This window comes from Thermobia domestica, chromosome 8 (assembly GCF_964235325.1).
Source record: "Thermobia domestica chromosome 8, izTheDome1.hap1.1, whole genome shotgun sequence".
Classification (NCBI taxonomy): domain Eukaryota; kingdom Metazoa; phylum Arthropoda; class Insecta; order Zygentoma; family Lepismatidae; genus Thermobia; species Thermobia domestica.
The window spans coordinates 98,930,565-98,946,891 of NC_137461.1; the positions used below are offsets into that span (position 1 = coordinate 98,930,565).

At 34.8% G+C, this 16,327-nt stretch overlaps 1 protein-coding gene across 1 annotated transcript in view; it reads right to left on the bottom strand.

Moving 5' to 3' along the window:
- Positions 1 to 16,099, bottom strand: part of sand (potassium two pore domain channel sandman) — a 310,773-nt gene extending 294,674 nt beyond the window's left edge. Inside the window, exon 1 of the mRNA XM_081768796.1 lies at positions 14,866 to 16,099. Within this exon, the coding sequence (XP_081624922.1) occupies positions 14,866 to 15,313 (448 nt within the window). The 5' untranslated portion in view covers positions 15,314 to 16,099. The remainder of the gene's footprint in view (positions 1 to 14,865) is intronic.
- Positions 16,100 to 16,327: the final 228 nt, after the last annotated feature.

Here is a 16,327-nt window from a genome sequence, read left to right on the forward strand (position 1 = left end):
CTTCACACGGGGAGAGTATGGTCATTGAAAGTATTAAAACCCCTTCGTCTCCTTTGGATACACATTTCAATGAAAGGGTACAAGATTAAAAAAAAAAAAAAAAAAAAAACATGTAAGACAGTGAGGCACACAGGGGTTTTAATACCTTCATCCATCCGGACCTCCATCCAAATTTTCTATAAATTTTGTCTAATTTTAGGGATAAAAGTTACAAATCTTAATATAAGTTATCCATCCTGATATTCAACCTGGAGCCTCCCAAGATGCTTTGAACCCCTCGAAATAAATTCCTGCGTACGTGCCCGCCGTAAGATAATATATTATTTGGAATACATTTTTGAACCCCCTACCAATTTGGGATATACCTTTTAATCAAGAACATGTCCTAACTGGGTAGATCAGTAACATGATAAAATCCAGCTTGGATGAGGTAGGTAGTAACTGCGTTCTAAAATTCATGTCAAACGGGTCAGTTGTTTTCGATCACAAACAACAAATAACGTAGATTTCAATATAGTGAACGTTATCTGGCTTCAATGTAGATTTCAATGATATCTCCAATTTCAATGTAGAAAATGCTTCCCTCATCGTTCTTAAAACGGGGGGTATGGTGGCCCAGTGGTAGCGCGCTTATCTCTGATACGTGGAGCTCCTGGTTCGTTCCCACGACACGTAAGTTTGTGGTGGACAACAACGTGTTCCTGGGTTTTCTAGTTGTGCATTTGTTTCCTCCCACTTTATCATTCCACTAAATTTTCTACCGTCATTCACTTGCTTTATTAGCCGTCACCTTTTAGCTTAAAGGGCATAATCGTGGGACGTTAAACTGAAAGATTTCATTCCGTCGTCCTTAAAACGGTTATTTTGCAAAACGCTAGTACACGGGTTCGGTTATTTGTAATGAAATTATGTACTGATTTTCATCTTATAACTTCAAGGTTCGTGAGATAAATAACGTTTCATATAAGTTATGCCCCCCCACTCCCCTCTTGGGATACGCATTTTATTACAAGTAACACGATAGAAACATAGTTCGAGGTGGGTTTTTAAGTATGTTTCAAAATTCATTTCAAACGATTCAGCCGCTTTTCCGTGATATGATCACACCAATATCAGTTCCATTTCTATACGTATATTAGAAGAACGGAATCACCTGAATCAGTTTGGAAGAAACTCCACATAGCAAACTATTCCTTCTAATTTATTTTAACCACAAAAATGATTTATACTATACGTATTATAGAGTTGCTAATGGTCTATGAAAAATTGTTTGAGTCATTTCGGAGAAAACTTCTTTTTATCTTTACCATCGAGTAGATTTTGTGTTGGTGGTTGGAAGAAAATTACTATACAATGTAAATAACTATCTATATTTGTTAGCGTATAAAAAATTAAATAAACAAGAATCTTAGGAATGATCCAAAAAATGTATTAAAAGATTGCGATCTGGCCCAATAATTAGATCAGGGTCCACAAAAGTTTGGAACGGTCCCTAAATCGAATTTCGTATTTTTCACGGAATAAGCATCATACTGAGTTAAGTCATACTCTGGGTTTGTCTACACTATATGCAGTACTCTAGATATAATGCGTACAAGAAAATGTTTGATTGAATGAAATATATTGAATTCTGTGGATCAGGGGCCACAAAATTTTTGAACGGTTCCTTTTTTTTTTTTTTTAACGAAATAAGCACATCATACTGAATAAATTGTTAGTTTTGGTTTGGCTACACTCTATGTAGTTCTACAAGAAGATTTTTGCCTGAAATATATTTTATCTTTTGATCCAAAAATTAAATAAAATTTTTCAGTTTAATGTCCAACGATTATGCCCGTTAAGCTAAGGGAAACGATAAGGCAAACAAAAATGATGGAAAATTTGGTGGAATGAGAATGTAGAAGGAAATATGAGTACCTTTAGAAACGTCATGGACACAATGTTGTCCACCACAAACTTATTTGGCCGAACCAAGGGCACCACGTACCAGAGGTAAACCCTCTACTACTGTGCAACCATGCTCCATGTTAGCACATACCACTAGGATTATTAACTGACCGGTATTTTACGAACAGAATGATATTTCTGTGAGGTTCATCTATATATTTCAAGGCTCAAAATACAATGATTCCTCATCTGTTTTGAATATTATGAGCAGGTGCAGGTAATTTTAGTTTTCAGAGTTGGTAATCGTATATATAACATCGCAACAGACCTCAAAGCAAGCACCGGGAACAAATTTCGCGTTTGTTAGACTCAGGGCATTGGTGTTGGTCGTATTATACATATACATATATATATATATATATATATATATATATATATATATATATATATATATATATATATATATATATATATATATATAGAACATTGGATTGTTAAGACTCCAATTATGATATTCTGTCAAATGATGCACGTATACTATAATTGCCCACATATAACTTGTGCTAAAAGATGTTTCTTACTAGGCTGAAATTCCCACAGTTCTGCTGAGTAACTATTTGTACACACATAAAGAATGGGACTAATAATACTAATACACAAACAGTGATGCAGAGAATTAATAGTTTTTCCAACTAACATACAGATAGTTTGTATTGTTTCCCGCATACTTTTGCGTCCTTGACATTTGACAATGTGATTCGAAACAAAACACACTGATTCCATTCCTGTATTGAAATTATCACAAAACCAGTTGAGAATGCTCCAAGAGCATTGCCATTAACTTAAGAATTATTTTTTCTTATTAGCTTCTTCAGGCTTTATACCAATTGTTCTATGTACTTTATTATTATACTCATTAAACAATTCTTGTAATATATCTATCCATTTATAAGTTCCTTGAGTACTAAATCTTTTCCACATGTTTTGTTTAAGAGTCCTGTTAAAACGTTCTACGTCTTACAAAGGCAGGTGCTCAAAATGGAGGGCTCCAAATTGAAAAAATCGCAAAATATCATCCCTCTATGATTTACCGTTCCCGAGATATGGTTCCTTAAATCTTCCGAAATTCGAACTTTTTGGCCAATATCTACAGAACAGTGGCCACCGGTTACTATTTGGTACCCAAATGTTCACTGTCCTCTTAGATATTGATCAACACTAGGGATAGGCACGAGCGAGTTTTCTTTGAAACTCGACTCGACTCGAAACAGACATCTTTGAACTCGACTCGAGAACTCGGTTCGAAAAATTTCCTCCAACTCGATCAAACTCGACTTGAATTTGGTTCGAGTTTCGAGTCGAGTCGAGCCAAAACGAGCCAAATTGAGCCGAATCGCGTGTGTAGTTCAAGTATTCTCTTCAAGTATCATACATACACAATACAGTTATTATCAATGACACTACTACTACTAATATACAACTTCTTCTTCTTCTTCTTCTTCTTCTTCTTATTATTATTATTATTATTATTATTATAAGAGCCACCGTGGCTCATTGGTAGAGCGTTCACCTCTGGTGCATGGGGTCCCGGGTTCCATCTTTGCTCCCGCCAAGTGAACCCTGTGGTGGACGAACACCGTGTTTCCTCGGGGCTCGCTCATTTCCTCCCACTTTCTTCATTCCACCATTTCATTCATTTCTCATAATCCCCATCTACTTTAGCCTAGCCGAAATAAGAATGGGACGTAAACTCAAAGATTTATTATTATTACAGCGTTTTTCTTTCGCAATCAGAAGGTCCCATGCTCGAATCCAGGTGTTCAGTATCCTGACTGAGGTTTTCCAGGGTTTTCCTCAGTTACACCAAGTCAATGTTGAGATGGTACCTTAAAATACAGACCCTCGCCGCCATCCTTCCCCTTTCTTTCCCAATGTTGTTATTATTGTTGATTTGTTGAGTGCTCCAGTGGAAAATGGCTCCTGAGATTGTATCTGGTAGCTTAGTAATATATGAATAAATATATCTCTCGTTCACTTAGTTCTGTAAAAGATGGGTGATGGTAGGCATGAAGTCATACGTTTCCAGGTACATATACACTTCCTAAGAGACCACCACTTTTCGATACCTTTTCGATACGAGACAGGCACAAACTTTGTCTCCTAGACTATTGTCATGGTCTGTATATGAGTAACTTAAGACACAATCTGTGCTACATTCGCGAAGTGTTCTCTCGGGACTCGTGTAAAATTGATTCAAATGCAAAGTTCTCCGCGGCCCAATGCATATTGCACTAATTTTAACGGTCCATATGTAATTTGCATATTTATGGGCCTTCATATATCCGGAATTCAATCATACACTACTGTAACGCTCGGGAACAAAATTTGTTTTTACACTAGTTTCTTTAGATGGAACTGGACATGAATGTGGGTATATACAAAACAAATTGGATCAAGTATTAGATCAAAGAATTGTTGTGAATGAATATTAGTCTAGTAGTACTTTACTGAGTAAACAGACAGAACGATATGGAGGAGAGATTTGAATCGGATAAGCACAACAGTGGCTTGTGATTGAAGAAGACAAAATTATGTATGTAACACTGCTGTCAGAAATAAGATAAAGTATGAATAATGATAATATATTGTAGATATTCACTATTATTATTATTATTATTATTATTATTATTATTATTATTATTATTATTATTATTATTATTATTATTATTATTATTATTATTATTATTATTAATTTCAACACGCAAAGTGTCACACATGTAAATATTTCGTGAAAACAGAGAAATGAACTTGTTTTTCCCATTGCCTTTGTAAATATTGTTCTTCTCCTATTTTTATTGCCTACTATAAAAAAGGAAAGAGCTTAAAACTATTCAGTAAAGAAAAGTCTGAACCTCTGTAGGAACCTCTGATTACAGATTCCGTTTGGTTGTAACTTGTTTACTTGCAGAATTGCAGGGCCGTTGAACAATAAACCACACATTTTCAGTTGCAGTCCAGTCTAAATCGAACGTTTGCCTCCAATGAATAAGATAAAAGAGAATTTCCGGCCATACAAAGTATTAAGAAGCGAAGTCAGCACTTTATTTATTATGATATGTGGGGGCGCGGTAGCTCAGTGGTAGAGCGTCCACCTTTGGTGCTTGGGGTCTCTGGTTCGATCCCAGCTCGCGCCGTATGGATTGTGGTGGACAAACACCGTGCTCGTGGGTTTTCTCGGGGTTCTCCAGTTTCCTCCCACTTTCTTCATTTCACTCATCTCTCATCATCACCGTCTCCTTTAGCCTAACCGCCATAACCGTCGGACATAAAATTTAAAGATTTCATTTCATTTTTACCATGATATGAGAGAATTTAGCGAACATCATGATAATTGTCACTTCTGGTAAAATTAAGTTATTAGGTGGACTGGATTGCTACTAAACCACAAGGGAAACTTATTTGGTATGTGTCATTGTATCGAATTGCATAGGAGTGATGAACTTTCTTTTCATACTTACTCGAAAGTCAGAAAATGTGGCATTCAATTATGTTTCCATGAGCTGCCCATATTATACAAATAACATTGTTGTCCGGAATAGGCTTTTTGCAAATATTGGTAATAATAATAATAATAATAATAATAATAATAATAATAATAATAATAATAATAATAATAATAATAATAATAATAATAATAATAATATGTAGCAACTAGATGACGATTATTCTTCTCGCAAGAAATTCTAAATATGAGGAATTTAAAAATACCATAGGAAAATTATACAGCTAAAGACAATATAGGAATATTATGAAAGAGAATTATGAAGACAATTTAGTTAAGTATGATTTCTTTTGTCACTAGAATTTTTTATAATGATTGATACTAACAGAAAAACAGAATAATAAAGCAATATGTTAATACTGAAAAATTAGTAATTTCTCCATATAGCTTATGTTAAGATATTCAGGAAAGTGATCAATTTTGAATTATCCCTTTTATTAATCATTCATGATGGGAGCCAATTCAACACAGCTATACACAGTCACATATATAAGACAAGGAGATTTAATGTTGATAATTATGGTTGGAGGGGGTAATTCAATATATATATATATATATATATATATATATATATATATATATATATATATATATATATATATATGATAAAATATTGGAAAATATGGTAAATTTTACGTATTAATTAATTAATTACGAGTATTCATAACGTGAGAGCTGCTTCAACACGGCTATAGCATAAAGGTGTATACCAGGAGATAAATTGATACCGACATCAATTTGATTAAAGAGGGGTTACATGAGACACATCGTGTATAGGCCTATATCCATCTTAGAATACCCCGGCAACCTTGTTATTTTTCTGTTCTGGAGTTAGCAGTTATTTGAATCACCGCGGTGCTCGGCCCGGGCTTAGGGATCAACGGATCGAGTGGCTCGGCTCACAGCTCATTTACTATCGAGCCGAACCGAGAAGTGAACCAAGTCAACACCTCACTTAAGCGAGACGGCAAAAACCGATGGCTCACCTGAGCCCAACCGAACCGATTCGGTGGCTCATCCCGAACGAGCCGGCTCGAACTGTTCGCTCAGTTGAGCCGAGCCGAGCCCGTTGACATCACTACCCGGGTTGGGCTTCTGCTTAGGTTCAGAAATACGACTGTGCAGGTCTCAGCCTTGATGGTAAAAATTACAGTATATAATATTGGTGCTCACGACATTTGAGGCTGTCTTTTTATTTAAAAAAAAAAAAAAAACTATTGTGGTCTCGTTATCGAGACGAGATGAGATGCAAGCAGTGTTCCCTCTCGTGAGCAACACTAAAAGTATTCCACATAACGGCTTACATTTCTCATGGCTTTCGCTTTCCAGTTTAATCAGGCCATGATTTCAAAACGAGCTAAAACGTGCTAAACGAGCGAGCCATGTATCAAACTCGACTCGACTCGAAACTCGATCTCAAAAACAGTAACTCGGCTCGGAACTTGACTCGAGAAAACTACCTTTGACTCGGATCGAAACTCGACTCCAACACCAATATCATCTCCCTATGATTTACAGTTCTCGAGATATGGCTCCTTAAATCTACAGAAATCGGAACTTTTTTGGCCAATATTTCGGGAACGGTAAGAGTGACGCAAAAAATTCCATCAATTTCTCAAATAGTTTGTGATGCTCTATCGAATGGAGGATTCAAAATTGAATAAATAGCAAATAATAGACATTTTGGTATTAAACAATATATTAAATAAAAAACTCCGCTTTACGTTACGTATATTTTTCTGGGTTGCTAATACAAGCAGTAGGCACATTTCATTCTCTGATGAACATTTTAATTATCACTACTTCTTTATCTTTTAGCAGTACAATAAAGGAACTCATAGTCAGAAATAAGATCAATTAGCAAAATTATTAACAACAAATATAACAATCATTAGCATAATTTATGTATATCAGATAGTGAGACATTAGCTTGGTTTTCTGTCTCTCTCTCTCTCTCTCTCTCTCTCTCTCTCTCCCCAGAATCTATTAATATATTAACGCCTTTGATGATAGGCCATCGTACTGTTACTAATGTGACGTGTGATGCATAAACGCTAGGCAATGTTGATATATCAATGACGCTTCAATCTACGTAGAGGGTGGGCAATTGTCCTTCATCAATTCTATTCTGTTGAAATGATGAGGTGGGAGATATTACACATCACTTTTGCCACCTGGAAAACGCAATGTATATTGTAAAGTTTTCTGTCTTTTAGGATAGAGCTAAAAGATGCTACACGGGAGCTTGGACTTTCCCATCATCTTTTATTAATTTCCTATTGAATACAATATATTACAAATAGGTATAAGTTTCTCTAATTATTTGGAGGATTGTTGGTGAAGTTAAAGGAAGTCCAATGAACATGCGTCTTAGGGCGTGTTGGATAGATGTTTCTCAATGCGTCTTATAGGAAGCGGATCGGGAACTGAATGACCGAGCGTCTTAGAGAGTTGGTATTTAGGAGCCTCTCAATGACCGAGTGTGTTAGAGAGGAAAGTAAGAAACTCTTAATGACCATGCGTCTTACACAGTATAAGAAAGATACCTCCCAATGACTATGCCTCTTAGAGGGGGTTAAGATGCTCTCAATAACAAGGCGTCTTAAAAAGTTGATGGTTTGACCAGTCGGGCAAGATTGATATCTTCTGTGGTGTCCAGTCTCCTTTTATGCAGAAATGTTACTGACTGCTTGCCTCTGCGTCACTTGCCGAACGTTGGCGATAATGGACGATGTCTTCTTCATGGCTGTCGTTTGAAGTGTGTTTATTTGAAGCATGATGTAGAAACACATGGTTACATCTAGCACGTGGTGAAAAAGCCTTACAATGTTAGTAATTAAGTTCTTTTAGCTTCTTCTGACACTCAAACCTTCATTTCGATGTGCCGCTACTTACGCAATAAATAAGTATATTATCAGAATTCTAGAAAGTAGCTCCTATTTCAGAGTTACAAGAATATATTCTTGTGTTTATGATTGTGTAATTAGTACTAATATTACAACAACAACAACAATAAAACAAATAATAATAATAATAATAATAATAATAATAATAATAATAATAATAATAATAATAATAATAATAATAATAATAATAATAATAATATGATTCGTGAAAGGATAATACATAACGCACATGCCATAGATGTGATTCTAACAGCATCAGTTAGGTCTTGCGATGCTTGAGACTAGTAACAGCAAGTATAAATTTGAATGGCTAAGGATTTTGTGTAACAGTTGGGACGTTTCTGAATTCGATTCCTATGACTGATTATCCTGTTCAAGAATTCCCCAAGTGGTACGTCTGTTTCACAGAAGCGAATGTTCATATGATATATTTCATACATAGGCTCTATCCTACTTACTTCCGAATGTACCTAAGTATCATACTTTTAAATAAATCCAATTATCCAAACTCCAGTTCACCAGATCGCCGAATATCCAGATTGCCAAATAAGAAAAGTTAGTTTACAAAAACATTTCAAAATAAATAAATAAATAAATATAGAAGCTTTTTCAAATGCGAACTGTATATAGTCTTTCCTTAACATACAACTTTAGTAATATTCATATTTAAACCAACATTAAAATTTAATTAGAATTTTGAGTATTTTTTTAAGGAAAAATCTTGTATTAGAGTGATCTTAATTTCAACACATATTAGACCTATGTTTTTATTAAACAAAAGTGATTTTAGACCTTTTCTAATCTCATAGCATAACCTTTGTTTGATTATTTCTCCATTTATCTGAATTTCTGCACATCTAGACCAGATTTCACTAATCTGGATAATTTATTTTTCATTGTATTTGAAATTTAGTGAAATATTTAAAAGCAATAAAGGATAACAAAGAAAAACAGATATTGTCCATTAAATGCTATTATCAACTAGTAATTATGTCCAGAATTTTCTTGAGCTGCCCACGCTCCTTTGGCGAGGAAGACTTGGGTTTCATTAAGGTAGGAGCTCATGTAGTTTGGAATCCACGTTAAACTGTAGGTCCACGCCTTATATAGAGCTTCGATGCTGAAAGAAACGCTAAACCCCAACCCATGATATTCTTTTCGTATATACCTTTATGTGTCGAAGGTATCAGGTATCGAGCTATATGTGTTTCCACTCAAATTGAAGCGTTTCGGTGCGGATCAATTTCGGCATACGCTTCTCAAGTAACCTTTCTGTTCCACTATGAAATGTGGTGATAGTGGTGTTATGATAGGAAGTGGTGGCTATTGGTATGGATTTGATCCGATGCTCGTTGCCACCAGAACCATGAACAGTACATAAGCATATAAACATTTGAACAATTTAGTGCTTCCCACAGTGACTGTTCTACAGAAAGGATCAATATTTTTTTTCAAGATGGCAATGCTCTCAGCCACCGATCCACCATCGTTATAAAATGACATGGCGATAATCTTGTGAAGCGAAATTGAGTTGGCCTGTTGATAGTCTCGATCTCAACCCCGTAGAAGATTTGTGGGATGAATTGGAATGCCATTTTAGGTCCCATCGGTATATCACAATTCCCCGTCGACATTTAGTAATGGACGACCATAACGTCTAATGGAAAACATTTTCACGAAACAGATGGAAAGCATTTTCAGCCAAGTTCACGCTATGATACAGACTAATAGAGGCACGACTCCTTATTACGAAAGTCGTCAACTTTATTGCTCTGTCAAGTGAAAAGTGTCTGCTGGTTTCTTGGGAACTAGTATGGAGATGATTGAATAAAGAATACTATAGAGCAAAATTTAATATAGCTTTATTTACCTTAAATCTATTTAGTAGCAGTTGCTGTCATGAAGAAATTAACAGTAGTAGTGGTCAAACAGTTTAAATTTTTATATCTAACAATTTCTCCAGATAGACATCCGAAAACCATGGTTTTGGTTATCTCACACAAATTAGCACCGTTTCTAACATATTAATTATTTAATGTATTTTTTCTTTCAATTGAAGTGTAAAAGTAAAGAACTCTTCTCTCTTATTTCTATCTAATATTTGAGTTTCTTTTGGACTATTCTTTAAAACACTAAAACACGCAAACACACACACACACACACCACACACAACACACACACACACACACACACACACATATATATATATATATATATATATATATATATATATACATACATATATACACAAACAAACTTGTACACACAAACACACATCAGGAGGGACATATACCCGGAAAATCTACGGCCGTGGAGTGCGGATTAATTTGGAGAGTTTTTTCAGAGAGTCTGATGAATCGTAGTAGATTTTGTGTCATCAATCTTACAGAGGAAAAGATAGAGATAGGAAAAGGAAAAAAACATCCAATGTGTGCTCTCTTTTATATTCTTCTACTTTCACTAAGAGGAACAGAGAAAGAGAGAGAGAAAAGTTAGGTACACAAGAGAAAAAGGAGAGAATTCTCAAGCTTCAGATGGGAATTTAGTGGGATTTTTTTTTTTATTTTAGAAAAACGGGAAAATATGGAGAGCAATTGCTGGCGACTTGAAGCTTGAAGAAAACCACAGGAACACCTTGGCTGCCGTATAGAACAGTTTGTCTTGCAGAAATTTACGTCTTTTTTCCATTAAACAAACTAGACCAAAGTTCTCAGATTTGGAACCAATCTCATCAAAATATTTAGGAAAGAATCTAAACTAAAGAACGAAATGAGTTTAAATAACCGTGTAGTGTAATTATTAAGATTGTAAAGATTCGTTAATTTTTAAAACTCGTTCATAACGTTCTATCTTAGTTGAACGAGTTGCTCCAAAACATTATTATTGATTTTGTTCGTCCAACTTTACAATGACGCAATAAATTTGACTTTGTACCTGTTTGATTGAAACCTTGTAGCTCAAACACCAAAGGATTACGTTTCAGAAGCAACCTAATTGCTCGTAGAACAGAGTATGTATTACATTTATACATGCCTGCTCCTATAGCCATACCTATGATTATATGTAATTTTAACTAAAGGTAACTGTCAAATAAAGATATCTCAAACAAAACGAAAATCTAAATGATTTTTAATTTTCTTTAAATTAAATTTGCATCAAATTTTGAAAAAGTGGCATAAAGAAGAGGGTGCACCGGATACTTGCCCGCCTCTCTACTAGAAACAAATCACAGGAAGTTTTTCATTCAGGCGATGTCATTCATGAACGATTGATTCATTTATGACTGAATCATAATGAGAAATCGGATCAGTGGTAAGTCATTCGAGAATGAATCGATTCATTTGATTAATATTTTTAAGGAGATTATTTTCATATCGTCGAAATGTAAATTAGTAATTTATGAAACGACTTAACTCCACTTTGAGTAGAAAATGAGTTATTTGTGCAGAATTCATGATGATGGTTGCATCGTTTCGTGTTGAAATTACGTAATTCTTACTTGCTAAAATATCAAAAAATATTCTGTTTAATCTTTACTTTACTTCAGAAACCACGTTACTCCTGGAATTCTGTTGTTTGTACTCTTCACAATTGCAGCTTTGTAATTATGTGATACAATGTACAAGTGACAACATTTTATTTGAGCCTCCCCCCGCAAATTCGAGGACGCAGCAAATGTTCGGCCGGTGTTTAGCTCCTGTATTGGAGTATGAGTGTAAACGAAAAATATCTGATCAGAAAGGAAGGTTCCAACTGAGATTGAAATTAAGGAAACGATAACTGAAAATTCCGCCAAAAACGCAAGAGAAGTGTGGAAAATGGAAATGACAACAAACATGCAGTGGTTAAGATTTCAAGAAGAGCCATGAAGTTTCACAATAAATTTCAAAACTTTATAAGGCCTAGTAAAGGAAAGAGAGGATCTTCCAGTTCTGAGTTTCGATCAAATGAAAAATTATCACCGTTTTACAATTTCTTTACATGAGTTAATTTTATCTCTGTCAGTTAACACTTAATGCATTTGAAATACCATAATGTCAAAACTGGAGAAAGTCATTCCATTATATGATAAAACTCAATGTTCAAAGGGACCAAATGAAGTAGTCTCATGTATTTTGCATTATATATGCAATTACTTAATAAGAGATATTCACGAACTTCACCTTTTTCCTGACACCTGCAGAGTTCAGGACAGGATAGTAAGACCCTTAATGTGCATTGCAGAAATGAAACGTTTCAGTTTGATTCAACACTTCCTTCTGTGAGGTTATTATTATCTTCCAAATTATTGTGATTTTGGATGAGTTAAAAATTCCTTCCAAAAATGACAGGATATACATTCCGATAGAAGTCTGTGAAATAATTATACACTCCATTAGATTAGGGAAATTCACAGTGACCATGCATAATGCTGATGATACGATTGAATTCAAGAATTAGTGGCCACGTCTATATAAGATGATTCTAAATTCCACTGAAACTAAATTCCACTCTAAATTCCACCAGATAAGCGACTTCCTTCTAAATATCTTCCTTCAGATACTTTCGATGTCCTGGAAACTATCCTGGGGCAGTAGTAGCATTGTTGTATGTAGCCGCATTTCTTCAGCATACATTTATCCTAAGGAATGTAGGAGAGTGACATTATCCTTAGCTCAAAAAAGCATATGATAAGGAATAGAGAACTAAGTAAAGCCAAAATAGATTGTTTCACTAAAACACAAGCAGTATATTGAATATGTTTTATGAAGCCATTGCTCGAATCAACAACCCATAAAGGCTAACATTTCAATTTCGAAGTTTTATCAAATAATAACCAAAATTTACGCAATGTTAAGCTATTCTGTACAAATCGTTTCCGATATATCTTATGTTTGTTTTGCGTATTTGTGCCGTAAGTCTCATTAATGTTTCTAGTGCTGTTTCAGAAAAGCTGTATATATAAAATATACTGTATATTAATATTTCAGAGAAATCTGATTTTACATTGATAAAATAAAGCGTTTGAAAAAACGTTGAATTACGAAATAACGTAACTTTTACTGATTTTCAGATCACTTTCCTCATCAAGGTGAAGTGCCTGGAGTCAGAGCCGGATTTAGAGGGGGTCCAAAGGTGCACGTGCACCCCACTCCCCTTCGTTGCAAATATACACTATCTAAAATGAAAAGCTAGCAGTGAAAAATGCCAACACTTTCCGAAATTGTCTGCCATCATGTTTCCGTTTGGTACTTAAAAGAAAGCAGAGCTTTGCAAAAGTAATAGTCTAAGTCGATTTTCAAAAGGTTGAAGGAAAAGGATTCACCAAGTAAACCAATACAGAATGTGTACAGTAGGGAAGAAAACAGAAGCCAGAAGGAGAGAACATTTTTTCCTGCATTACCCTTGCGACTCTATTTAAAATAATTTCCTCAGTTCTATGCATCAGTGTTGTCAGGCATAAAGAACATTGTCACATGTCACTTTAAAGAGTTTCAGTGTGATTGGTTATTTTGGTAATTATTGGTGCATCCCTCCCCAGACAAACCTGGATACGGTCCTGCCTGGAGTACAGACTGTATATTAAATTATTCGTATAGCAATGTCCTTAAAATATAAATAAACATAATATTTGATTCTATCCCAATTTTTCCTACAACTTTTTTTTGTCTCTTCTAAAAAAATAATTGTGCCTCTGGAATTACGTTCATGTGTGAAGTGTGAATCATTAATCTTTCAATTTATCTGAGAGTATTGGCAATGTAAGTTGTAAAGTTACATATGTGAGTCAAGGTAATGTCAGGGAGTCAAGGGAGTCAAACTGATTCATATGATCATATCAGTGTCTTTTCAATGGAGACCAAAATAAGTCATCTGCGCGAAAGAAACGCGCAGAAACACAAAACGTTCTTAAGCAAATAAAATAATAGAACAATTTTTCATGAATCAGAGTAAATTAATAGAGTTAATCGAAATGAGTCATTTTGTTTATCAATGAGACATACCGTCGATGATAGGGAGAAGTGACGTATTTTGAGTTTTGTCATTTTACATGAGAACGATTTGAAATTTTTCATTTAACTTTTTATATCTTGCTTTCCATTTCATTTCTGGTACATTGTTTCAAAACTTTGTATAAAGAAAGCTTTGGTAAAGGAGGCTAAGAGAGAAAAAAGGAAAATGAGATAAGAAAAAATACTTGGAATACATGTATGGGGGCACCATCGTATTCTCTCGCTCCGTGCTGATTTTCCACAGCACGGCACTGCGCATCTGTGCAGTTCCAACTAGTTTATAACTTGTCGACCTATATTTTTTTTATTATTAAATAAATAATCACATTGAAAATTCAGCATGATTGACATTATTCTTTGGCTCGTTTATGAGATATATCGGAACTATTGTAAGCAACTTAGGGTATCTTACCTTCTACGATTTTCTAGCCAATGTTAGATTACATTCAACTTCCCCTAAATTTCATTGTTAAAGCAATAATTAAAATATTCACATAGGAAAATAAGAAGTACTTACCTATGGTGGTGATGACTGTTAGTGAATAGAGGAATGCACCAGGAAATGACCATGTCGTTCCTTCTTCTATGACATCAGAAGACCCATCATAACCTTCGTCAATGGCTTCAACAATCTTGTCCTGGTACCGTTTGATCTCAGCTGATACCAAATTCCTATACTGTTGTTCCTCCAATATATTTAAATGAAGTGTAATGTTCCATAAATGAGCTACCGTGTCTTTTCTTATTTGGCGCACCCCAGCGCTCCGAGTTTCAGATTCTTTACTTTCAATGGCGATGAAAGTAAAAGCACCCATGATTGTGTATCCAATAACTAAACCTATGATACCGACATTGCTGAACATAAACGCTATGAATTGGCGAAAGCAATCTTTGCATTTCTGCCATGTTGTCTTTCCTTGGCCGCGACCAAACCTACCTCTTCTCGAGGAACGCTTTCTTTCCATGTTCCAAAAGCTAACACCATCACTATAACACAAAGTGTTATATAGAGTAAAAAGACCCCTACGGTCTCTTGATGTCTGAGGAAATACTTATTATAGCCAATAGATTGCAGCTCTGCTGTTTCTAGATACCCAATAAATGGCACTATAGTTAGTTGTCTTTCACAGCACGATATGGAAATATAGTCTAAGCACTGTCCACAACTAGTAAATCGTCTTTTGTGTAATAAATAATTAAAACAAAGTCCTAAAACGCAAACAAATAACGAACACACTATATAAACATGTTTCTTCACACTGCACAAACACGAAGATAATTGTACGCTTGAGTTCAAAAAATTAACTAATAAATACCCAATTATTACATATTGAGTAAAGAAATACGTACGCAATGTTCTATCTATTAACGGAAATGTATAAATTATGTTTGTAATAAAATCATATTGTGCGACTGTATTTAAAAAGATATTCTTTAGCAGTAATCCAGAACAGAATGACACCAAAATCTTGCACCACAGTCTAGGTGTCACTGGAAATATAGAACTTAGAAAACTTTCTTCTGTTAAAGTCCAGATGTTTAACCATGTTTCCATACTGCGCTTCTCGAAATATTACTTCGGAACATTCGCTATGTTAGGGGGAGAGGATAAGTTTCTATTTGGGTAACAGTTACAGTTTACCATGTCTATCATCACCTCGCACCCAAATCGGTAAAGAAACATCCTTATAACAGTACGTATCTTCTCTCCGTAAATGATAGGTCTTTTCCAGAGCTCCAGTGTTGTCTGCAAAGAAAAAAACAGAAATTTTCATCAGTGATAAAATAGATTCATTAGTAATCAACGAGTAATTAGTAAAAATATTAATTATTACTAGTATGTGCAAGGTAGGAAATACAGATGTACATTCATATGCAAAATTATTGTCGCACGTCTATAAATACGTTTTTGTAGGAATATATTTCGATAACGAATTCGCCCGATATTTCTTATAATGTTAGTATGTGTATAATCGGCA